At 52.1% G+C, this 23,492-nt stretch overlaps 1 protein-coding gene and 1 long non-coding RNA gene across 7 annotated transcripts; one reads left to right on the top strand and one right to left on the bottom strand.

Annotated features, from left to right (window-relative positions):
* Window positions 1-362: 362 nt before the first annotated feature.
* Window positions 363-23,221, top strand: LOC117967971 (period circadian protein homolog 1-like). Of its 6 annotated transcripts, none has more exons than XM_059020778.1 (23): window positions 363-548; window positions 5,717-6,529; window positions 7,227-7,325; window positions 7,758-7,912; window positions 8,961-9,082; window positions 9,647-9,848; window positions 9,955-10,006; window positions 10,254-10,393; window positions 11,237-11,315; window positions 11,453-11,559; window positions 11,915-12,068; window positions 12,625-12,733; window positions 13,405-13,536; window positions 13,898-14,003; window positions 14,212-14,362; window positions 16,079-16,194; window positions 16,763-16,948; window positions 17,636-17,881; window positions 18,122-18,864; window positions 19,062-19,221; window positions 19,401-19,617; window positions 20,432-20,582; window positions 21,616-23,221. In XM_059020778.1, the coding sequence occupies exons 2-23, from the start codon at window positions 6,276-6,278 to the stop codon at window positions 21,859-21,861; spliced, it is 3,927 nt and encodes a 1,308-aa protein (XP_058876761.1). In that variant the 5' UTR covers window positions 363-548; window positions 5,717-6,275; the 3' UTR covers window positions 21,862-23,221. The 6 variants fall into 6 exon arrangements, with proteins under 6 accessions (XP_058876761.1, XP_058876759.1, XP_058876762.1 ...); XM_059020776.1 differs by having other exon boundaries at window positions 10,251-10,393; XM_059020777.1 differs by lacking the exon at window positions 363-548 and adding an exon at window positions 2,834-3,648 and having other exon boundaries at window positions 10,251-10,393.
* Window positions 19,853-20,466, bottom strand: LOC131731251 (uncharacterized). The gene is made up of 3 exons (XR_009324667.1): window positions 20,359-20,466; window positions 20,262-20,317; window positions 19,853-20,151 (listed from the first exon to the last, which is right to left on the bottom strand). It is a non-coding gene; the product is annotated as an uncharacterized LOC131731251 (long non-coding RNA).
* Window positions 23,222-23,492: the final 271 nt, after the last annotated feature.

The following is a 23,492-nucleotide window of genomic DNA, read 5'->3' as shown; positions in this document are numbered from 1 at the left end:
GCCGCTGCTTTCAAAGCAAGTATTTATCGGGGAGCCCCGTCGCCGGTTCGAGTCCAGGCTATTCCAGTGCGTGCTCGCCCCCCCCCCCCCCTTGGTAAAGCAACAGCGCAGCAATAGTAACCAGCAGCCGTGTTGATCTCTGATAAATACGGTAATCTCTTTCTCCTGAGCCGCGCTGTTCTCTGATAATTACGGTAATTGGAGCAGGCAGGCGGCAACGTGACCACACAGCCCCGTGCGCACAGCGGGTGCCTCGCCGGCCAATAGGAGAGCAGCGGGGCGGGGCCCGGGCGTGGCCAGGGACGGGTCTCAGCCAATGGGCGCGGCGGGGCGGGGGTTGCAGACACATGCTGCCGTGCGTGTAGCTTGTCCTGGGGAAGGGAAGTCCAGCGCAATGCAAAACACTGTGAAGGAGGCTGAGGAGATCGGAGCAGCGGGGCAGCTCAGTGCTTAAAATAAACACAGTGCTGACAAGCGAGCCTCCGACCAGCGACGAGAGACGTTTTTATTAGATCCACCTGCCTCGCCTGGTTTAAAAACACGTTCTGGTAAGTCGAGAATGATTTGTATTTGTTTTCTGTTGTCTGTTTCGGTGTTTCTGCTGTTAATAATATTTCAATAATAATGTCATTTGCTTGTGTGTCTGTGTCTGTGTCTGTGTGAGTGTGTGCATGTGTGTGTCTGTTTATGTGTGTGTGTTTATGTGTGTGTCTGTGTGTTTATGTGTCTGTGTCTCTGTGTGCGTGTGTGTATGTATGTGTGTCTCAGTGTTTTAGAGGGAGGGGGGGGGGGGGTATTATCGATTCTGCTGTTTCAAATGTATCCTAGATATTGTTGTATTTGGTATGCATGTTTGTAAATACAATACACCGGCATTGAAATTCAGTCTGTCTCATTAGTTTAGTAGTCTTGACTCGTGACCGTGCTGTGCTGTAGCGATCACCAGACTGCGGATATCTAGCACGGGAATGTCATTGTGTTATTATTATTATTATTATTATTATTATTATTATTATTATTATTATTACTGGTTTCGTGCACCACCTCATTGCAAATAAAAATAAGACAGAAAGTGAGCATGGTTTGTATTTGTGGGTGGGTTGAATTCACTGCCGGAAGATGTCGATTCAGAAAGTACGTTCAGCAGTCTTGTTTTCTAAGCAGCAGTTTATCCCTGTCGTCGCTGTGTAGTTATTACGGTCCCGGCTTACCTCACCTCGCTGCATTAGGGATGATGCAGTTTATAATCTAACATGCGTAGGTTAGACGCGTCGGTTATTAACTTTTTGTTTTGTCGACTAAACCGAGTACTTATGAACCATCGTGAACCCTTGCCAGCGACTTAGGGGAGGGGAGAGGAGACATTTCAAATCCATTGCATGCATAAGAAGGTCTGGTAAAGCACAGGGAAGCATTGTAAAGCACAGAGAGGTCTGGTAAAGCATAGGGAAGCATTGTAAAGCACAGAGAGGTCTGGTAAAGCATAGGGAAGCATTGTAAAGCACAGAGAGGTCTGGTAAAGCATAGGGAAGCATTGTAAAGCACAGAGAGGTCTGGTAAAGCATAGGGAAGCATTGTAAAGCACAGAGAGGTCTGGTAAAGCATAGGGAAGCATTGTAAAGCACAGAGAGGTCTGGTAAAGCATAGGGAAGCATTGTAAAGCACAGAGAGGTCTGGTAAAGCATAGGGAAGCATTGTAAAGCACAGAGAGGTCTGGTAAAGCATAGGGAAGCATTGTAAAGCACAGAGAGGTCTGGTAAAGCATAGGGAAGCATTGTAAAGCACAGAGAGGTCTGGGTAAACTCTGAGATACATTGTAGTTCTGTAGACCAGCTCTGGTGGTTGTACACAGTGTTTGAGGATTGCTAACTACAGCAGCTAGACTAGAGCACAGTGTTGATAACTCGTTTTGGCACAGCGGCTGCAGTTCTGACACATAGCCACTAGAGGAGGCAGTGATACTGGATAGAGGCATATTAATAAAACATAAAGGATGTCTACTTTTGTTCTCTTTGACTCAGTGGTTAGGGCGCTGGGCTGCAGTGTGGAAGGCAGCGGGTTTGAGGAGCTCAGTGGTTAGAGCGCTGGGCTGCAGTGTGGAAGGCAGCGGGTTTGAGGAGCTCAGCGGTTAGAGCGCTGGGCTGCAGTGTGGAAGGGAGCGGGTTTGAGGAGCTCAGTGGTTAGAGCGCTGGGCTGCAGTGTGGAAGGGAGCAGGTTTGAGGAGCTCCGTGGTTAGATAAAGAAAGCGCTGGGCTGCAGTGTGGAAGGCAGCGGGTTTGAGGAGCTCAGTGGTTAGAGCGCTGGGCTGCAGTGTGGAAGGCAGTGGGTTTGAGGAGCTCCGTGGCTAGATAAAGAAAGCGCTGGGCTGCAGTGTGGAAGGCAGCGGGTTTGAGGAGCTCAGTGGTTAGATAAAGAAAGCGCTGGGCTGCAGTGTGGAAGGCAGCGGGTTTGAGGAGCTCCGTGGTTAGATAAAGAAAGCGCTGGGCTGCAGTGTGGAAGGCAGCGGGTTTGAGGAGCTCAGTGGTTAGGGCGCTGGGCTGCAGTGTGGAAGGCAGTGGGTTTGAGTATCTCAGTGGTTAAAGGTTTTGATCCCAGATCTAAGGAATGAACCAATTCTTTTTTTAGACTGAAGTTCTGAGAGTACATAGCCCCAGAAAGGTCAACTGAAAACCGCAGCTGGGCTGAGCGGACAGAAGCCCTGGGTGGGGGTGCGATTTCTGCTTGAATACACATTAAATCATTAAATATCTTGCCATTTTTAGAAATAAACATTTATATATATATACATATATATATAAAATGTTTATTTCTAAAAATGGCACCCCGTGTTTTTCACAACACTCGGCTCACCGGCTCAAGCCTGCATCCTGACAGCTGGGTCGCCGGTAATGACCCGAGTTCTAATCTTTTGTCAATATTAGCATCGTTAGACAAAGGTAACGCGGCGTGACCAGTTTATCTTAATTCATATTTCTTAGAAAAAAAAAAAAAACAGAGCGCCGGCAGTATTTATTTAATTAGATACATTTTAGGTCAATATGTCTTCGCTGTAGCACAATATTATAGAGTGATTTAATTATAATATACCGTGTAAACAACACGTTTGTCGTTGGAGGGTAATGAATTAATACGCAGCTCTGTAATTGAATCTGTAATCTAGTCACCGGCTGGCTGTGTTATTACAGTTATATCCCTGTTTTGTTTTTGTTTTTTTAAATGAATTAAATACAATATAAATTCAAATAATAATGATACTGATACGCAGTAATTGCGTTAGATCGCCCGTTCGTCTCCAGTCTCCGATTTAACCCGATCGAACACGAGTCTCTTCGGTTTACCTCTCCCATTGGCTGCCTGGGCTCCAATCAGCGGCGAGCAGGGGGGGGGCATGGACTGCCTGGCAAGTCCACGTGCTTTTCTGCGTGTTTTTTTCACAGAGTCGCACCCTGCGGGGGTCGCTCTGACCAATCAGAGGCGGCGCTTGCACGTTTTTTTTTGTTTTGTTTTGAATCGTTATGTAATCTGGAGCGGTCAGCGGGGCTGGGACTCTCGGGATCGAAACACAGCCGATCCGGGCTTGAGTCGAAACCTGTTGAATGAACAAACGAAACGCGATGAATAATTAGAGTACCGATGAAGGACGAGCAGGTAAGAGAATTAAAAATAAAGACAGCAGATAACGACGTTGCAAAAAAAAAAAAAAAAAAAGACTTGTTGTTTTATTAACTACAGAGCAGTTTTGAACAGCAAATGAAATCAAATCAAAATCTGGTTTACTGGAGTTCGCATTGAATTATGTTGTGTGCACAATGCATGTTTAATGTGTTTAAATACTGCGCTTGCGTGCATACATGTAAGAACAGTACGCTGTGTTATTATATATATATATATATATATATATATATATATATAATATTAGCCTTGTACGTTCTCCGTGACTTCACAGCTGTAAGGTTCTTTAGTGTCTCACTAGAGCATCCTAGTATATTATATTACAGGTATAGAAGGACTTGTAGTGGAGACGTCAGTCAGTGAATGGATTGCCATCTCCTCAGTGTTAGTAGCAGGGTCATCGCAGCAGTTATAAAGATCCTACAGCAGGCTCTGGAAATGCACAGCGCTGGTGGGGGGGTGCGTGTGAGAGCTGTGATGATTACTGACAGACAGACAGACAGACAGACAGACAGAGCTGTGATGGTTACAGACAGACAGACAGACAGACGGACAGAGCTGTGATGGTTACAGACAGACAGACAGACAGACGGACAGAGCTGTGATGGTTACAGACAGACAGACAGACAGAGCTGTGATGGTTACAGACAGACAGACAGACGGACAGACGGACGGACAGAGCTGTGATGGTTACAGACAGACAGACAGACGGACAGAGCTGTGATGGTTACAGACAGACAGACAGACAGACGGACAGAGCTGTGATGGTTACAGACAGACAGGCAGACAGACAGACGGACGGACAGAGCTGTGATGGTTACAGACAGACAGACAGACAGACAGAGCTGTGATGGTTACAGACAGACAGACAGACAGACAGACGGACAGAGCTGTGATGGTTACAGACAGACAGGCAGACAGACAGAGCTGTGATGGTTACAGACAGACAGACAGACAGACAGACAGAGCTGTGATGGTTACAGACAGACAGACAGACAGAGCTGTGATGATTACTGACAGACAGACAGACAGACAGACGGACGGACAGAGCTGTGATGGTTACAGACAGACAGACAGACAGACGGACAGAGCTGTGATGATTACAGACAGACAGACAGACAGACAGATGGACAGAGCTGTGATGATTACAGACAGACAGACAGACAGAGCTGTGATGGTTACAGACACAGACAGACAGACAGACAGACAGACAGAGTTGTGATGGTTACAGACAGGCAGACAGACAGACAGACAGGCTGACTGACGCTCTGCAGAGCTCTGTGTGAATCTTGGATGAAGCAGACAGACTCTAGAGGTGTTGTGTGTGTCTGCAGAGACCCCTGCTGTGTGTGTGTGCGTGTGTGTGTGTGTGTGTGTGCGTGTGTGTGTGTGCGTGTGTGTGTGTGTGTGTGTGTGTCTCAGCATGGCCGAGGCCTCACTGGGTTCATTAGAGTGTGTGTGTGTGTGTGTGTGTGTGTGAGACTTAATTGAGCTCGTTACAGCGTTTGCGTGTTTGTGTGTGACTGGGATCGGATTGTAATCATTACATCACACCCCCCCATGTGTGTCTGTGTGTCAGAGACCTGATTACACTCATTACACACTCTCCCTGTGTGTGTGTGTGTGTGTGTGCCAGGCCGCCCTCGCATGGGGGGAGAGGGAGAGGGAGAGGGGGAGGGGGGTGCAAGGCTTTCGGCCGCAGAGCAATCATACTAGAGCAGGAGACCCCAACTCCGGTCCTGGAGATCCCCCAATCCTGCAGGTTTTGCAGGTATCCTTACATCATGTTAATCTGGATTGATTAAGCCTGTCACTGGAGCTCGGTTGAAACGAAAACCTGGAGACGGGTCGCTCTCCCGGACCGGAGTTGGAGTATTTAGCTGTTCAGTAATGTTACAGAGCGGTCGGTGTGCAGAGAGGGTTTACGAGTTCGGGGTTTTTGTTTTTAGGTTTCTCTGGTTGCTGCAGGGTGACGGTCCCCTCCCTCCGCTCCTCTCCTCCTCCTCTCACTCCTCCTTTCTGTCCGTCTGTTGTTTTCCTGCAGGCTGCGAGACGAACAGCAACGAAGATTTTTAAAAACCCGGACAGGAGGACCAAATCTGCTCCACTCCTCGCGGGAGAGAGAGAGAGAGAGAAATCCAGCCGCCACCACAAAACCAGAAAGGAAAACAGACAGACTTGTGATTTTCCGTTGGCTGGTTTCTGAGTAACAAGCCCACCCCCCACCCCAGGAGCAGCGCAAGACTTAACGAAAAGACTCTTTACAAACTGCAGCTGGCGCTGCGACACGAGGGCTTGATTATAAGAAAGCTTCAGTTAAAACAAACCTTATTAAATCCACCAGAGTTTGCACTTAATAATTTATTGATAATAATTAATTAATTTATTTATTTTAAAAAAAAACAAATTAATTTACATCTTCTATATTTCTAACTTTCATACGCTGAAGATTTTGAGAACCTTTATAATTTATAATCCTCTTTCCTCCTCACCCACCCCTGGTTCTGTGTATTCAATAGACCTTAACTTCATCAGAATGCACAGTCCCATTGAGGAGTGCTCCACTTAGTGGCCGTTCCTGTGCATTGCAAGCCGCCTTAATTATGAGCGACGACAATTCCGATTCCGCGGGCAGCCGCGGCGACGACGCGTCGGCGGTGGGCGGGGCCGGCGTTCTGGACATCGCAGGGGCCGCGCAGGGCCTGGAGGGAGGGGCCCGGGGGTCCGGGGCCTCCTCGGACGAGATGGACGCGCACAGCAGCGGGAACGAGACCGCGGGACACGAGAGCAACAGCAGCTCCAGCTGCCACGACAAGGACTCGGGCGTCCTGCTGGAAACCACGGAGAGCAACAAGAGGTGCGTGTGTGTGTGCGTGTGTGCGTGTGTGTGTGTGTGTGCGTGTGTGCGTGTGTGTGTGCCAGCGAGGCGCCTCCCTGCGTGTCAGCCAGGGGCTCCGTCTGTGTTTGTGTCCGCGGTCGTGGTCAGTGTGCTGTCTATTTGCTGTCGTCTTCTTCATCTTTATTCTCAGCCCTCTTCAAAAAGTAGTTTGCAATAGAAGTGGTTCCTAATGCTCTGTCTCTCTCTCTCTCTCTCTCTCTCTCTCTCTCTCGCTCTCCCTCTCTCTCTCTGTGTTTCTCTCTCTCTCCCTCTCCCTCTCCCTCTCCCTCTCTCTCTCTCCCCTCTCTCCTCCTCTCCCCTCTCTCTCTCCCCCCTCTCTCTCTCCCCTCCTCTCTCCCTCTCCTCCCCTCCTCTCTCCCTCTCCTCCCCTCCCCCTCCCCCCTCTCTCCCCCCTCTCTCCCCCCCCCTCCCCCCTCTCTCCCCCTCCCTCCCTCCCTCCCCTCCCCTCTCTCTCCCCCCTCCCTCCCTCCCTCCCCTCCCCTCTCTCTCCCCCCTCCCCTCTCTCTCCCCCCTCCCTCCCCTCCCTCTCTCTCTCCCCCTCTCCCCTCTCTCTCTCCCCCCTCTCCCCTCTCTCTCTCCCCCCTCTCCCCTCTCTCTCTCCCCCCTCTCCCCTCTCTCTCTCCCCCCCTCTCTCCCTCTCTCTCTCTCTCCGCAGTTCAAACTCCCAGAGCCCGTCTCCTCCCAGCAGCTCCATCGCATACAGCCTGCTGAGCGGCAGCTCTGAGCAAGACAACCCCTCCACCAGCGGCTGCAGGTACCTGCCTCCACCAGAGCACAGCGCCCCCTGCCTGCTGGCTGTCTGAACTGCATGTGTTAATAATTATTATTATTATTATTATTATTATTATTATTATTATTATTATTATTATTATTATTATTTTTAAACCCTTATAAAAGTTTAATGCAGTAAATTTGCACAGTAATAGAAGAGTTTTCTCCTCATGGTTTTGTATTAAGTGTTTTTAGTTTTATTCTGCAATGCTTCCCTGTGCTTTACCGTGCTTTCACTGTGCTTAACTACACTGTGCTGTGCTGTTGCTGTGGGGAGATTTTATAATATGAAGTCTAGAGAGGCCCTGTAAAGTTAAACGGAATGACGGACGTTTTCGATCGCCCCCGGAGGTTTGTTTCTGTTTCATGTTTTCGTGCCACCTGACCCCAGCCCCCCTCCCTCCTCCCCTCTCAGCTCTGACCAGTCCGCCCGGGTGAAGACTCAGGAGGAGCTGATGAAGGCTCTGAAGGAGCTGAGACTCGGAGTGCCGTCCGAGCGGCACAGCAAGGGCAAGACCAGCACCCTGGCAGCCCTGCAGTACGCACTGAGCTGTGTGAAGCAAGTGAGAGGTGAGAGACGCCGAGGCTGAGAGACACACTGAGAGACACTGAGACTGAGAGACACACACACACTGAGAGACACACACACTGAGAGACACTGAGACTGAGAGACGCACACACACTGAGAGACACACACACTGAGAGACACTGAGACTGAGAGACGCACACACACTGAGAGACACACACACACTGAGAGGCACACTCGCTGAGACAGAGAGACACACACACACTGAGAGGCACACTCGCTGAGACAGAGAGACACACACACACTGAGACACACACACACTGAGAGACACACACACACTGAGAGACACACACACACTGAGAGGCACACTCGCTGAGACAGAGAGACACACACACACTGAGACACACACACACTGAGACACACACACACTGAGAGACACACACACACTGAGAGACACACACACACTGAGAGGCACACTCGCTGAGACAGAGAGACACACACACACTGAGACACACACACACTGAGAGACACACACACACTGAGAGACACACACACACTGAGAGGCACACTCGCTGAGACAGAGAGACACACACACACTGAGAGGCACACTCGCTGAGACAGAGAGACACACACACACTGAGACACACACACACTGAGAGACACACACACACATTGAGACTGAGAGACACACGCAGAGAGACACACATACACTGAGACTGAGAGAGATGCACACACAGAGACACACACACTGAGAGACACACACACTGAGACTGGGAGAGACGCACATACTGAGAGACACACACACACACTGAGACTGAGAGACACACACTGAGAGACACACACACTGAGAGACACACACACACACTGAGAGACACACACGCTGAGACACACAGAGAGACTGACACACACACACACACAGGTACACAGAGAGACTGACACACTGAGAGACACACACACACTCACAGCAGTATAATGAAAACAGGTGCCCAGCACACTTTTGCACTCTGCTCTGCTCTGAGGTTCCTGGCCTGTAGCTCCTGCTGCTTGTTTGGGTCTCCTCTCACCCCCCTGCTCTCCGGACCCCCCCTGCAGGTAACCAGCAGTACTTCCACCAGTGGGCTCAGTACGAGAGGCAGCCCTGCAGCCTGGAGCCGTCAGCATTCACCATCGAGGAGCTGGAGACCATCACCTCCGCGTGCAGCCTGAAGAACACGGTGAGGGGCCGGTACCATCAATTACAATTACAACCAATTACAGTCAATTACAGTCAATTACAATCACAGCGAGTCACAGCAGCGCTATTCACTGTCCTGCCCTTCTTGAATATCTTTCTAAAGGAAACGGACAGCGCTGGCAGAATGCTTCCACAGTGACACTCTCCCCCCCTCTCTCTCTCTCTCTCTTGCTCTCCCTCTCCCCCTCTCTCCTCCCACTCCCCTCTCCCTCCTCTCTCCCCCTCTCTCCCTCTCCCCCTCCTCCTCCTCCTCCTCCTCCTCCTCCTCCTCCTCCCCCCCTCTCTCCCCCTCTCTCTCCCTCTCCCCCTCTCTCTCCCTCCCTCTCCCCCTCCCCCCCTCTCCCCCTCCCCCCCTCTCCCCTCCCCCCCCTCCCTCTCTCTCTCCCTCTCCCTCCCTCTCCCCCTCCCTCCCCCTCTCTCCCTCTCCCCCTCTCTCTCTCTCCCCCCTCCCCCTCCTCTCTCCCCCTCTCCCTCTCCCTCCCCCTCCCCCCTCCCCCCCCCCCCCCCCTCCCCCTCTCTCTCCCTCCCCCTCTCTCTCCTGCAGGACACGTTCTCGGTCGTGGTTTCCTACCTGACTGGTCAGATTGTCTACACCTCACACCAAGCCTCCTATGTGCTCCGCTGTAAGCCCGAGGCCCTGAAGGGGGCCAGATTCTCCGAGCTCCTGGCCCCCCAGGATGTGAGCGTGTTCTACAGCTCCACCGCGCCCTGCCGTCTGCCTTCCTGGAGCGCCTGCATGGGAGCAGGTAACCGCGCGGACCGCTTCACCGGCTCCGCACTGGAAACGCAGTTTTGGTCCGTCTCTCTGTCTCCCTGTCTCTCTGTCTGACTGTCTCTCTGTCTCTGATTCAGCTGTCGCCCCTCTGGACTGCGCCCAGGAGAAGTCCATGTTCTGCCGAATCAGGTGAGTCCCAATAACAACCCGCCAGAGCACTGTCAACAGGGTGTGAGAGAGTTTCCTCTCCCACTTCCTCTCCCTCTCTATTCTCTTTCCTCTCCCTGTCCTCTCTCTTTCCCATTTCCTCCATCCTCTCTCTCTCTCTCCCTTTCCTCTCAGCTCTCCCTTTTCCCCCTATCCTCCCCTCTGTCCTCTGCACCCTCTCTCCCTGCGTTGCTGTAACGCTCTTGTGTTTCCTCTCTGTTCCCAGCAGTGGCAGGGAGAAGGGGGGGGAGGTGCGTTACTGCCCCTTCCGACTGGCCCCCTACCTGCTCACCCTCCGAGACCCTGCGACCCTTGAACCCCAGCCGTGCTGCCTCCTCCTCGCTGAGAAAATCCACTCTGGATACGAGGGTGAGAACCACCGCTGATGAAGGCACTGGAGCCCAAACGCTGGTCTGCTTGACTCAGTTTAGTTTCAATAACACTGATGAAGGCACTAGAGCCCAAACGCTGGTCTGCTTGACTCAGTTTAGTTTCAATAACACTGATGAAGGCACTGGAGCCCAAACGCTGGTCTGCTTGACTCAGTTTAGTTTCAATAACACTGATGAAGGCACTAGAGCCCAAACGCTGGTCTGCATGACTCAGTTTAGTTTCAATAACACTGATGAAGGCACTAGAGCCCAAACGCTGGTCTGCTTGACTCAGTTTAGTTTCAGTAACACTGATGAAGGCACTGGAGCCCAAACGCTGGTCTGCTTGACTCAGTTTAGTTTCAATAACACTGATGAAGGCACTAGAGCCCAAACGCTGGTCTGCTTGACTCAGTTTAGTTTCAGTAACACTGATGAAGGCACTGGAGCCCAAACGCTGGTCTGCTTGACTCAGTTTAGTTTCAGTAACACTGATGAAGGCACTGGAGCCCAAACGCTGGTCTGCTTGACTCAGTTTAGTTTCAGTAACACTGATGAAGGCACTGGAGCCCAAACGCTGGTCTGCTTGACTCAGTTTAGTTTCAATAACACTGATGAAGGCACTGGAGCCCAAACGCTGGTCTGCTTGACTCAGTTTAGTTTCAATAACACTGATGAAGGCACTGGAGCCCAAACGCTGGTCTGCTTGACTCAGTTTAGTTTCAATAACACTGATGAAGGCACTGGAGCCCAAACGCTGGTCTGCTTGACTCAGTTTAGTTTCAATAACACTGATGAAGGCACTAGCTGGAAACTGACTCTCTCTCTCTCTCTCTCTCAGCTCCCAGAATACCTCCAGACAAACGCATTTTCACCACCAGTCACACGCCCAGCTGCCTCTTTCAAGATGTTGACGAACGGTAAGCAAATATTTATATAAAGAGAAAGGTTGCAGACCTCATAAAAACGCACAGGTACAAATTAAAGAGCAGTTTTCAATTGTTTCAATTTTTCAAGTGTTCTGTTGCCCTGAATTGTGATTTTTCTCCTGTCTCAGGGCTGTCCCTCTTTTGGGGTACCTGCCCCAGGACCTCGTGGGGAGCCCGGTTCTGCCCTACCTTCACCCCGAAGACAGACCGCTCATGATCGCCATTCACAAAAAAAGTGAGTCAACAAGATGAAACTGAGGCCATTCTGGCTCTAGGATGGAGCCAGCACTGCATAGAAACCTATAGGGAACCAGGAGCCAACATGGCCGACACAGAGCTGCAGTTTCATGACCTGCTCTGGTCTGTGAAATTATTTTATTTAACCAGGAGGTTTTACCCTTTGAGACCGGGACCTTGTTTTACCAGGGGGGGGTCCTGGGAAAAGTACAAACAAAAACAAGTTCCAGAGGCTAGGAAACTGAGGCCACTGCGGCTCAAGCATGGAGCCAGCTCTGCAGTGAAGGCTATGGAGATTCAGAGCCGTAATGGCCGCCGCAGGGACTCAGTTGCCGTGTTGTTTTCCCCCGCAGTTCTGAAGCTCGCGGGCCAGCCCTTTGACCACTCCCCGATCCGGTTCTGTGCTCGGAACGGCGAGTACGTCACCATCGACACCAGCTGGTCCAGCTTCATCAACCCCTGGAGCCGCAAGGTGGCCTTCATCATCGGCAGACATAAAGTCAGGACGTGAGTCGCACTGCGCCTCCTCTCTCTCTCTCCTCTCCATCCCCTTATCTCTCGTGCTCTCATCTCTCCTCCATCCTCTCTCCCTCCATCTCCCTCTCTTCCCTCTCCATCCCCTTCTCTCGCGCTCTCATCTCTCCTCCATCCTCTCTGCTCTCTCTCCCATTTCTCCTCTCTCCCTTCATCTCCCTCTCTTCCCTCTCACACTCTCCTCTCCTCCATCCCCTTCTCTCTCGCGCTCTCATCTCTCCTCCATCCTCTCTCTCCTCTCTATCCCCTTCTCTCTCTGCTCTCTCTCCCATTTCTCCTCTCTCCTTTCATCTCCCTCTCCCCTCTCCATCCCCTTCTCTCTCGTGCTCTCATCTCTCCTCCATCCTCTCTCTGCTCTCTCTCTCCTCTCCATCCCCTTCTCTCTCGCTCTCTCATCTCTCCTCCATCCTCTCTCTGCTCTCTCTCCCATTTCTCCTCTCTCCCTTCATCTCCCTCTCTCCCCTCTCTCTGTCCTGTCTGCCCTCTCTCACGCTCTCGCTCTCTCTCTCTCGTTCCTCCTGTATCCCAGGAGCCCCCTGAACGAGGATGTCTTCTCTCTCCCTCGTGTGGTTCATGTCAAGTCTATGGAGCCCGAGATTCACCAGCTGAGTGGACAGATCCATCGGCTCCTGGTGCAGGTGAGACCGCCAAAAAAAACCAACGAAATCCTCCCAGTAGCATTCTAGGATATTGCAGCGTGTCTCTCTCTCGGTATGTCTGTAGCGCTGTCTTTCTGTGTCGGTGTGTGTCTCTCTGTCTGTCTGTAGCGCTGTCTGTCTGTGTCGGTGTATGTCTCTCTGTCTGTCTGTAGCGCTGTCTGTCTGTGTCGGTGTATGTCTCTCTCTCTCCTCTCTCTCTCTGTCTGTAGTGCTGTCTCTGTGTGTCTCTCAGTACTGACCCCTCTCTGTCTCTGTCTCTCTCGGTATGTCTGTGTGTCTCTTTCTCTCTCTCTCTCTCTCTCTCTCTCTCTCTCTCTCCTCTCTGTCTGTCTGTAGCGCTGTCTTAGTACTGAGACTGGGGGGGGGGAGTGTGTCATGTGTCTAACCCCTTCTCTCTCTCTCTCTCTCTCTCTCTCCTCTCTTCTCCCCTCACCTCCTCTCCCCTCTCCTCTCTCCCTCCTCTCTCCTCTCCCCTCTCCCCTCCTGTCCCCTCTCCCCTCCTCTCTCCTCTCCTCTCCCCTCCTGTCCCCTCTCCCCTCCTCTCTCCTCCTCTCTCCTCTGTCCCCTCTCTCCCCTCTCTCCTCTCTCTCCCCTCCCCTCTCTCTCTCTCTCCCCTCTCTCCCCTCTCTCCTCTCCTCTCCTCTCTCTAGCCCGTTGTCTCCAGTGGTTCTCAGGGGTACTGCAGTGTTGAGAGTAGCGGTTCCCATGAGCAGCTCCTCAGCATCGCCTCGTCCAGCGACAGCAACGGAGCCGCGGCCGAGGAGGCCAGGCTGCACAAACCAGTAAGCACCCGAATACGCACCAGTACAGACCAGTATACAGAGCAGCACGCAACACACTACAACACAATACAAACCAGTATGTACCAGCATACAGAAACGAGCGCCTGTAACAACCTCCCACAACACCAACCAGTATGTACCAGTATACTCACCAGTACAGACCAGTATACAGAGCAGCGAACAAACGAGCACAGACCAGTACCCAACAGAATGGAAACCGCTGTCATAGTATGTAACACAGTATACATGTCACAGTGTGTGTATCATAGGGTGTCTCACTCTGTATGTTCTCTCTCTCCCTCTCTCTCTGTCTCTCTTGTGCTCTCCTCTCTTCCTCCCTCTCGCTCTCTCTCTTCTCTAGATGACATTCCAGCAGATCTGTAAGGATGTTCACATGGTGAAGAATCAGGGCCAGCAGCTCTTCATAGAGTCCAGAGCAAGAGCACAGCCCTGGAGACACCAGCCAGGTGAGGAGGGGAGAGAGGAGAGAGGTGGAGAGGGGAGGAGGGGAGGAGGGGAGGAGGGGAGGAGACACAGATACCAAGAGACTCTGACAGGCAGGCAGACACATGGAGAATAATTATTATTATTATTATTATTATTGTTATTATTATCATGATGGTTCTGGGGGGTCACTGGTGCTGACTGCAGGGTGCCTTCCTCTTCTCTCCGCAGTGGTGAGCAGTGAGACCCCCAAGCAGCCCGGAGAGACCCCCAAAGAGACGGCCTGCGTACCCCGAATCTCAGCTCTCGAGGAGGCTGTGAGGAAAGAGCCTCCCTCCACCTACTCCTATCAGCAAATCAACTGCCTGGACAGCATCATCCGGTGAGACACTGTGGGACTCAAAGAGTCCAGCGTGCGACACTGTGCACAACACAGGACAGCGTGAGACACTGCACAACACAGGGCAGCGTGCGACACTGTGCACAACACAGGACAGCGTGAGACACTGTGCACAACGCAGGACAGCGTGAGACACTGTGCACGACGCAGGGCAGCGTGAGACACTGTGCACAACACAGGACAGCGTGAGACACTGTGCACGACGCAGGGCAGCGTGAGACACTGTGCACAACGCAGGACAGCGTGAGACACTGTGCACAACACAGGGCAGCGTGAGACACTGTGCACGACACAGGGCAGCGTGAGACACTGTGCACGACGCAGGGCAGCGTGAGACACTGTGCACAACACAGGACAGCGTGAGACACTGTGCACGACGCAGGGCAGCGTGAGACACTGTGCACAACGCAGGACAGCGTGAGACACTGTGCACAACACAGGGCAGCGTGAGACACTGTGCACGACACAGGGCAGCGTGAGACACTGTGCACGACGCAGGGCAGCGTGAGACACTGTGCACAACGCAGGACAGCGTGAGACACTGTGCACAACACAGGGCAGCGTGAGACACTGTGCACAACACAGGGCAGCGTGAGACACTGTGCACAACACAGGACAGCGTGAGACACTGTGCACAACACAGGGCAGCGTGAGACACTGTGCACAACACAGGACAGCGTGAGACACTGCACGACACAGGACAGCGTGCGACACTGTGCACGACACAGGGCAGCGTGAGACACTGTGCACGACACAGGGCAGCGTGAGACACTGTGCACGACACAGGGCAGCGTGAGACACTGTGCACGACACAGGACAGCGTGAGACACTGTGCACGACACAGGGCAGCGTGAGACACTGTGCACGACACAGGGCAGCGTGAGACACTGTGCACAACACAGGGCAGCGTGAGACACTGTGCACGACACAGGGCAGCGTGAGACACTGTGCACGACACAGGACAGCGTGAGACACTGTGCACGACACAGGGCAGCGTGAGACACTGTGCACGACACAGGACAGCGTGAGACACTGTGCACGACACAGGGCAGCGTGAGACACTGTGCACGACACAGGACAGCGTGAGACACTGTGCACGACACAGGACAGCGTGAGACACTGTGCACGACACAGGACAGCGTGAGACACTGTGCACGACACAGGGCAGTGTGAGACACTGTGCACGACACAGGGCAGTGTGAGACACTGTGCACAACACAGGGCAGCGTGAGACACTGTGCACGACACAGGGCAGCGTGAGACACTGTGCACGACACAGGACAGCGTGAGACACTGTGCACGACACAGGGCAGTGAGACACTGTGCACGACACAGGGCAGCGTGAGACACTGTGCACGACACAGGACAGCGTGAGACACTGTGCACAACACAGGACAGCGTGAGACACTGTGCACGACACAGGGCAGTGTGAGACACTGTGCACGACACAGGGCAGCGTGAGACACTGTGCACGACACAGGACAGCGTGAGACACTGTGCACAACACAGGGCAGCGTGAGACACTGTGCACAACGCAGGGCAGCGTGAGACACTGTGCACGACGCAGGACAGCGTGCGACACTGTGCACGACGCAGGACAGTGTGAGACACTGTGCACAACACAGCTGGCCGGACCACACTGTATAGCCCCCCTCTCTGACCCTGGCTCTCTCCTCTCTCTCTCTCTCTCTCTCTCAGGTATCTGCAAAGCTGTAACACCCCCAATACAGTGAAGAGGAAGTGTGGCTCCTCCTCCGGCACGACATCATCGAATTCCGACGATGACAAGCGGATGAATCGAGCCGGCTCGAGAGGTGAGTGCTGCCCCCTGCCCAGACCCTCCGGAAACTAATAACTTGGGTTTTTTGTTTGTTTTGGTTTGTTTATTTATTTTTTTGGTACTAAATCGTTTTGATTTTAAAATAAATACATAAATTATTTTTTTAATACAAACAAAAAAAATTAAGTTTCGGGAAAAAAAAGCCCAGAAAGGGAGTGGTCTGCATGCTAATAAGTGGTAGCAGTCTGTATGCTAATAAGAGGCAAGTGTTCTTTGAGGGAGTGGTCTACATGCTAATAAGAGGGGAGTGTTCTTTGGGGGAGTGGTCTATATGCTAATAAGAGGGGAGTGTTCTTTGGGGGAGTGGTCTACATGCTAATAAGAGGGGAGTGTTCTTTGGGGGAGTGGTCTACATGCTAATAAGAGGGGAGTGTTCTTTGAGGGAGTGGTCTACATGCTAATAAGAGGGGAGTGTTCTTTGGGGGAGTGGTCTGCCTGCTAATAAGAGGGCAGAGTCATTGTGGTTGACAAAGTGAATCTAACCCGAGAAGATGGAAGATGAAGATTTCATTATTTGAGATTATTCTGCGCTCGGTTTCCAGGCCAGGCTGCTCCTGCCTCTGCTGCCGCCCCTCCGGCCTCGGGGCAGGGGGGGGCTCCGGGCTCGTCCCACCCCCTCGCCCCCCTCGCCCTGCCAAGCAAGGCTGCCAGCGTGGTCTCCGTCACGAGCCAGTGTAGCTTCAGCAGCACCATCGTGCACGTGGGGGACAAGAAACCACCGGAGTCAGGTATGCACTGCCACACGCCAACCACACGCTACAGACACACTGCCACATGCCAACCACACGCTACACACTGCCACATGCCAACCACACGCTACAGATATACTGCCACACGCCAACAACATGCAACAGACACACTGCCACACGCCAAACACACGCAACAGACACTGCCACACGCCAAACACACGCAACAGACACTGCCACATGCCAGCCACACGCTACAGACACACTGCCACATGGCAACAACATGCTACCAACACGCAGGAAGCTCTCTCTGTGGAGCGTCGCTCTCGGTGTTTCAGTGTCGCTGTGTCTGTGTGTTTCTCTGTCAGTGTCTATAACTGTGTGCATGTGTGTGGAAGCGCTGATGTCATGAGACGGTACGCAGGGCGTGATGAGATACACGTGACGGCTGGGGGGCTTTGTTGCCACGACGACAAGTCGTACAAGTATCGCCAGAATTAATGGAATGGATAAAGGCGTCTGCCAAATAATAATAGTAAATAATAATAATAATAATAATAATAATAGTAATAATAATGCATTAAATGTTTATAACTTCCAGTGAGGAGGCTGCACTGCGCCGACATTTCTGACACAAACCAAAAAAAAAATGTTGTTCTTCATCTGCCATTTAATTTTTCAAATTCTGCCCCATTAGTGTTGACAGAATCTCTCTCTCTCCCTTCTCAGAGATCGTGATGATGGAGGAGCCTGCCACGTCCTCCCAGGCCCCTCCCCCTGCCACGCCCAGTGTGACCCCTGACCCCAAGGACCCCTACCGCCGGGTGGGGCTGACCAAGGAGGTCCTGTCTGTGCACACGCAGAATGAGGAGGAGGTCTTCCTGAACAGATTCAAGGACCTGAGCGAGCTGAGAGTGTTCGACCCCGCAGGGCAGGAGCAGAGGGGCAGTACCCCCACCGGGGGCAACAGAGGAGGTGAGAGGGGCAATACCAGCACCGGGGTTAGTAGAGGAGGTGAGGTGAGGCGAGGGAGGGGGTGCTCAAAGCCACGGGCCGCAAATACAGTCAGTGGTTTCTCTGTTTGTAAGAGCGCACACTATTAACTTGTAAAAAAAAAATAACACAGGATAAGATGATGCACGCAAATGCTTGCCATTCATGATTTATAATGCATCTCCTATCCTCTCTCCCTCCCTCCCTCCCTCTCTCTCTCAGCCGGGCGCAGTTCCCGAAACTACCCAACAGGGGGCAGCAGCAGCCGAAGAGGCAAATCCAAAGCCAAACGCCTCAAACCCCACCAGCACTCCCCCAGCATCGCCCCCCTCCAGCACGCCCCCCTCCTCTCCCCCCGAAACATGCCCCAGCCCCCCTCCCCCTTGCTCCTTGACTCCTGGCCCCTCTCCGCTCCCTCTCAGTCCAGCCTCCCTCGGCTTCCCTTCCCTGGGGTTCTCCCAGCCTACCCCCTGTACCCCCCCCGGGTCCCCGATTCACACCAGGTTGGTCTCCGCTACCCCGTCACGCCGGCCCCCCTCGTCGCCCCCGTGATGGCTTTCGTGCTCCCCAATTACATGTTCCCTCAACTGAGCGCCCCTCTGCCCCAGCCCATCTACCCAAACCCTCCTCAGATGTACCCCTGTGCCCCGGCAGCAGCAGCTGCAGCCCCCGCCCTCGCCCCCCTCCGAGAGACCCCCAAACCCCTGTCCCGCTCCAGCACCCCCCAGTCCGGCAGCTGCCCCCCGCACGAGCGGGAAGGGGCCCGGTCGCCCCTCTTTGAGTCCCAGTGCAGCTCCCCTCTGCAGCTCAATCTGCTGCAGTTGGAAGACGGCGCCCCCAACAGGCAGGAAGTGGCGACGCAGGCAGCAGCGACGGCTCGGGAGTGGGCGGGGCCTCAGGCCGGAGGCGGGGCCAGGAAGCAGGCGGTCGCAGGAAGTGAGGTCGTCCGGGAGCAAAACAAACACGTCAGTATTAAAAAAAAAAAAAAAAAAAAAAAAGTCGTCTGTGTGTCTCTGACCCCCCCCTCTCTCTCTCTGTCTCTCTGATCCCTCCTTTCTCTCTCCCGATCTTTCTCTCTGTATCTCTCTCTCCCTCTCCTGTCTCTCTGTCTCTCTCTCTCCGTCCCTCTCTGACCCCCCTCTCCCTTCTCTCTCTCCCCCAGGCCCGTGCTCTCAGCTCCCCTGACCAGGACGCCATGTCGAGCTCCACTGACCTGCTGGACCTGCTCCTGCAGGAGGACTCCCGATCGGGCACTGGCTCGGCCGCCTCGGGGTCCTCGGGCTCCGGGTCCAACGGCTGCAGCGCCTCCGCCAGCGGGACCAGTATGTTCCAGTTTATTCCGCTTTAGCCCCAGTTTATAATAGAACATCTTCATTAGAGTGTTTGTATCTGTGAGTGTGTGTGTGTGTGCGTCTGTCTGATCTGGTGTCAGCGAGTGTGTTTTGAAGGCTGTTGTTTCTGTCACCTCCTGACCTTTGCCCCTGCCCCTTTGCCCTCGCAGGAAGCAGTCGGAGCAGCCACACCAGCAAATACTTTGGCAGCATCGACTCCTCGGAGAACGGGCTGGGCGGGCAGCAGCGCAGCGGGGGCCGGAGCGGGGCGGGCAGCCTGGCTCCAGAGAGCGAGCAGTTCCTGAAGTGTGTGCTGCAGGACCCCCTCTGGCTGCTCATGGCCAACGCTGACGAGAAGGTCATGATGACTTACCAGATACCTGCCAGGTCAGGACACGCCCCCCACACACCTGGCTATAGGGATATGGAAACACCTGACTGAACCACACCTGAGAAATACACCTGACAGAACCACACCTGAGAAATACACCTGACAGAACCACACCTGAGAAATACACCTGACTGAATCACACCGGAGAAATACACCTGAGAAATACACCTGACTGAACCACACCTGAGAAATACACCTGACTGAACCACACCTGAGAAATACACCTGACTGAACCACACCTGAGAAATACACCTGACTGAACCACACCTGAGAAATACACCTGAGAAATACACCTGACTGAACCACACCTGAGAAATACACCTGACTGAACCACACCTGAGAAATACACCTGACTGAACCACACCTGAGAAATACACCTGACTGCACCACACCTGAGAAATACACCTGACTGAACCACACCGGAGAAATACACCTGACTGAACCACACCTGAGAAATACACCTGACTGAACCACACCTGAGAAATACACCTGAGAAATACACCTGACTGAACCACACCTGAGAAATACACCTGACAGAACCACACCTGAGAAATACACCTGACTGAACCACACCTGAGAAATACACCTGAGAAACACACCTGACTGAACCACACCTGAGAAATACACCTGAGAAATACACCTGAGAAATACACCTGACTGAACCACACCTGAGAAATACACCTGACTGAACCACACCTGAGAAATACACCTGAGAAACACACCTGACTGAACCACACCTGAGAAATGGTGAGACCGTGTTATAACCTCCCCCTGCTGTGCGTGACCCTGTGCTCCCCCCCCCCTCCACAGAGACATGCAGACGGTGCTCAGGGAGGACAGGGAGAGGCTGAAGGCCATGCAGAGGCAGCAGCCTCGGTTCAGCGAGGCGCAGAAGAGGGAGCTGAGCGAGGTGCACCCCTGGATCAGGAGCGGGAGGCTGCCCACGAGCCTGAGCGCGGCTGTGAGTATCACCGACCACACACAGCCGCGCGATACACCCCACAGAGACACTGCTGCACTATACACCCCACAGAGACACTGCTGCACTACACACAGCACAGAGACACTGCTGCACCAAACACAGCACAGAGACACTGCTGCACCAAACACAGCACAGAGACACTGCTGCACTACACACAGCGCAGAGACACTGCTGCACTACACGCAGCGCAGAGACACTGCTGCACTACACACAGCACAGAGACACTGCTGCACCAAACACAGCACAGAGACACTGCTGCACTACACACAGCGCAGAGACACTGCTGCACTACACACAGCGCAGAGACACTGCTGCACTACACACAGCACAGAGACACTGCTGCACTACACGCAGCGCAGAGACACTGCTGCACTACACACAGCGCAGAGACACTGCTGCACTACACACAGCGCAGAGACACTGCTGCACTACACGCAGCGCAGAGACACTGCTGCACTACACACAGCGCAGAGACACTGCTGCACTACACACAGCACAGAGACACTGCTGCACTACACGCAGCAGAGACACTGCTGCACTACACACAGCACAGAGACACTGCTGCACTACACACAGCACAGAGACACTGCTGCACCAAACACAGCACAGAGACACTGCTGCACTACACACAGCACAGAGACACTGCTGCACTACACGCAGCGCAGAGACACTGCTGCACTACACACAGCACAGAGACACTGCTGCACTACACGCAGCACAGAGACACTGCTGCACTACACACAGTAAAACCTGGAATGGGCGACACTGCTGTGCAACAGGAGTCTTATTCCCATCCCTGTTATATCAAACTGAGTATCTCAACATTAGTGTGTTGTTGGGGTTACACTCTGTAAACGCTCTCTCTCTCTCTCTCTGTCTTTCTCTCCCCTCTCCCCTTTCTCTCTTCACTCTCCTCTGTCTCTCTTCTCTCTCCCCCTCTCTGTCTCCATCTCTCTCTCTCTCTCTCCCCCTCTCCCTCTCCTGTCTCTCTCTCTTCCCCTCTCTCTCTCAGGCGTGTGTGGGCTGTGGTCTCGCTACCCCGGTCGCCGCGGCGATGCCTTTCGACGTGGAAATCCACGACATGGAGCTGAGCGGAATGCTGGACTCCGGGGGGGAGAACGGAGGGAAGGCGACCGTCGTCCCGGAAACGGCCATGGAGGAGGAAGGGGAGGAGCCAGCGACGCACGGCAGCGACCAGGAAATGCCATCCGAGGAGCGGGAGACGAGGAAGACCGAGAACGAGGACAAGAGACAATAAGAGACACAGGGACACAACACAATCAGAGACATGAGGACGAGACACAGGGACCACAAGACAATGAGAGACACGAGGACAAGACAGGAGACACAGGGACACGAGACAAGCAGTGCCTCATGAGTGAAGATTAAAAATGAAAAGGAATTTGAAAAATCTATTTTTTTTATTAAAATCTCCCCAAAAAATGGACAATTTTCAAACAGAAAAAGGTAATGTTGATACACAAATGTGAATAATTGATCAAAAATCAATGATATCAGGGCGTTTCTTAGTCCGAAACATCCTGATTAGAATTTTTATCAATTATTCACAATTTTGTGGACCTGCATTAACCTTTTTTTTTTAGGATTTTGCACCTGATGGTACGCAGCTGTTTTCCATTTTAAAATGATATATATGTTTGTATTTTTGGAAAAAGAAAAAAAATGTTGTTTATTTATCTACTGAACGTCAGTTCCCCAACCAGACTTTTTTTTTTTTAATAATTTAAAAAAACAGTTGATTACTTCCCCAAAATTTATTTATTTTTTACTTGTTTACATTTTTAATTAGCGACAAAAAAAAGGTTTGTACTTTTTTTTTTTTTAAAGATGAAAGAGAAAAAAAAATTGAATAATAATAATAATAATAATAATAATAATAATCAGCCATTTTGAAAAAACTCCTGGCTGAAGAATGTAAAATGGAGTAGGTGTTCCCATGGAAACAAGGCAGGTGATGATAGGGGCCAAAGAGTTTTGATTGGCTGAGATCTCCCACGGAGATGTAGCCATTATGATGTCATGAGTAGGTGGAGTCCAGATCAGACACTGGAGATCATTGTTTATTATTGTTAATGCAATTGTTGTTGTTGTTGTTATATGTTGTGAATTGAGGCAAAAGGAGAATTTCTATTGGCTGTGCTCACACGGCAACCTGTGACAAAATTACCAGTTCTTAATTGTGATTGGCTGCCCTCTCCTTCGCAGAGACTTTTCTAAGTGTGAAGCGAGAGTGAGCAGTGCTCACACGGCGACCAAGGACAGTTTACAGATCCTGAATTTCGATTGGCTGTGCTCACACGGAGACCAAGGACAGTTTACAGATCCTGAATTCTGATTCGCTGTGCTCACACGGCGACCAAGGACAGTTTACAGATCCTGAATTCCGATTGGCTGTTCCCTTCTTCAAAGAGAGACAGTGGACTTTGGTTTAATGGGATTAACAAAACCAGTACTGAGGATTTCAAAGCATAACAGTGGCACCAAACGCAAGTGACGTGAACACAGCCTCTCCCTCGCTCTCTCTTTCTCATGTGATGTCTGGGTTCATTGCATCATGTTCACATTTTGTATTAAAATAAAAAATAAAATAAAAAATACTGTTTGTTGTTTGCTTGCTTATAAAAACATCAGCTAAGTTTACTTACCCCCCCCCCCCCCCCAAGAAAGACTTCCAGTGGAAACGTTAGCCACTGAATTTACACTGAAGACGCTGAGAAAGACTTCTAGTGGAAACGTTAGTCATTGAATTTACACTGAAGACACTGAGAAAGACTTCTAGTGGAAACGTTAGCCATTGAATTCACACTGAAGACACTGAGAAAGACTTCTAATGGAAACGTTAGTCACTGAATTCACACTGAAGACACT

The sequence above is a fragment of the Acipenser ruthenus genome, unplaced genomic scaffold, assembly GCF_902713425.1.
Source record: "Acipenser ruthenus unplaced genomic scaffold, fAciRut3.2 maternal haplotype, whole genome shotgun sequence".
Classification (NCBI taxonomy): domain Eukaryota; kingdom Metazoa; phylum Chordata; class Actinopteri; order Acipenseriformes; family Acipenseridae; genus Acipenser; species Acipenser ruthenus.
This window is presented reverse-complemented; position numbering and strand designations above follow the sequence as displayed.

Excerpts from the sequence above, each read along its gene's own strand:
- LOC117967971 (XM_059020776.1), top strand. The coding sequence starts at position 6,276 with ATGAGCGACGACAATTCCGATTCCGCGGGCAGCCGCGGCGACGACGCG. Across the intron at positions 11,316-11,452 it reads TTTCAAGATGTTGACGAACG|GGCTGTCCCTCTTTTGGGGT; the intron begins GTAAGCAAATAT and ends CTCCTGTCTCAG. Across the intron at positions 19,618-20,431 it reads ACTTACCAGATACCTGCCAG|AGACATGCAGACGGTGCTCA; the intron begins GTCAGGACACGC and ends CCCCCTCCACAG.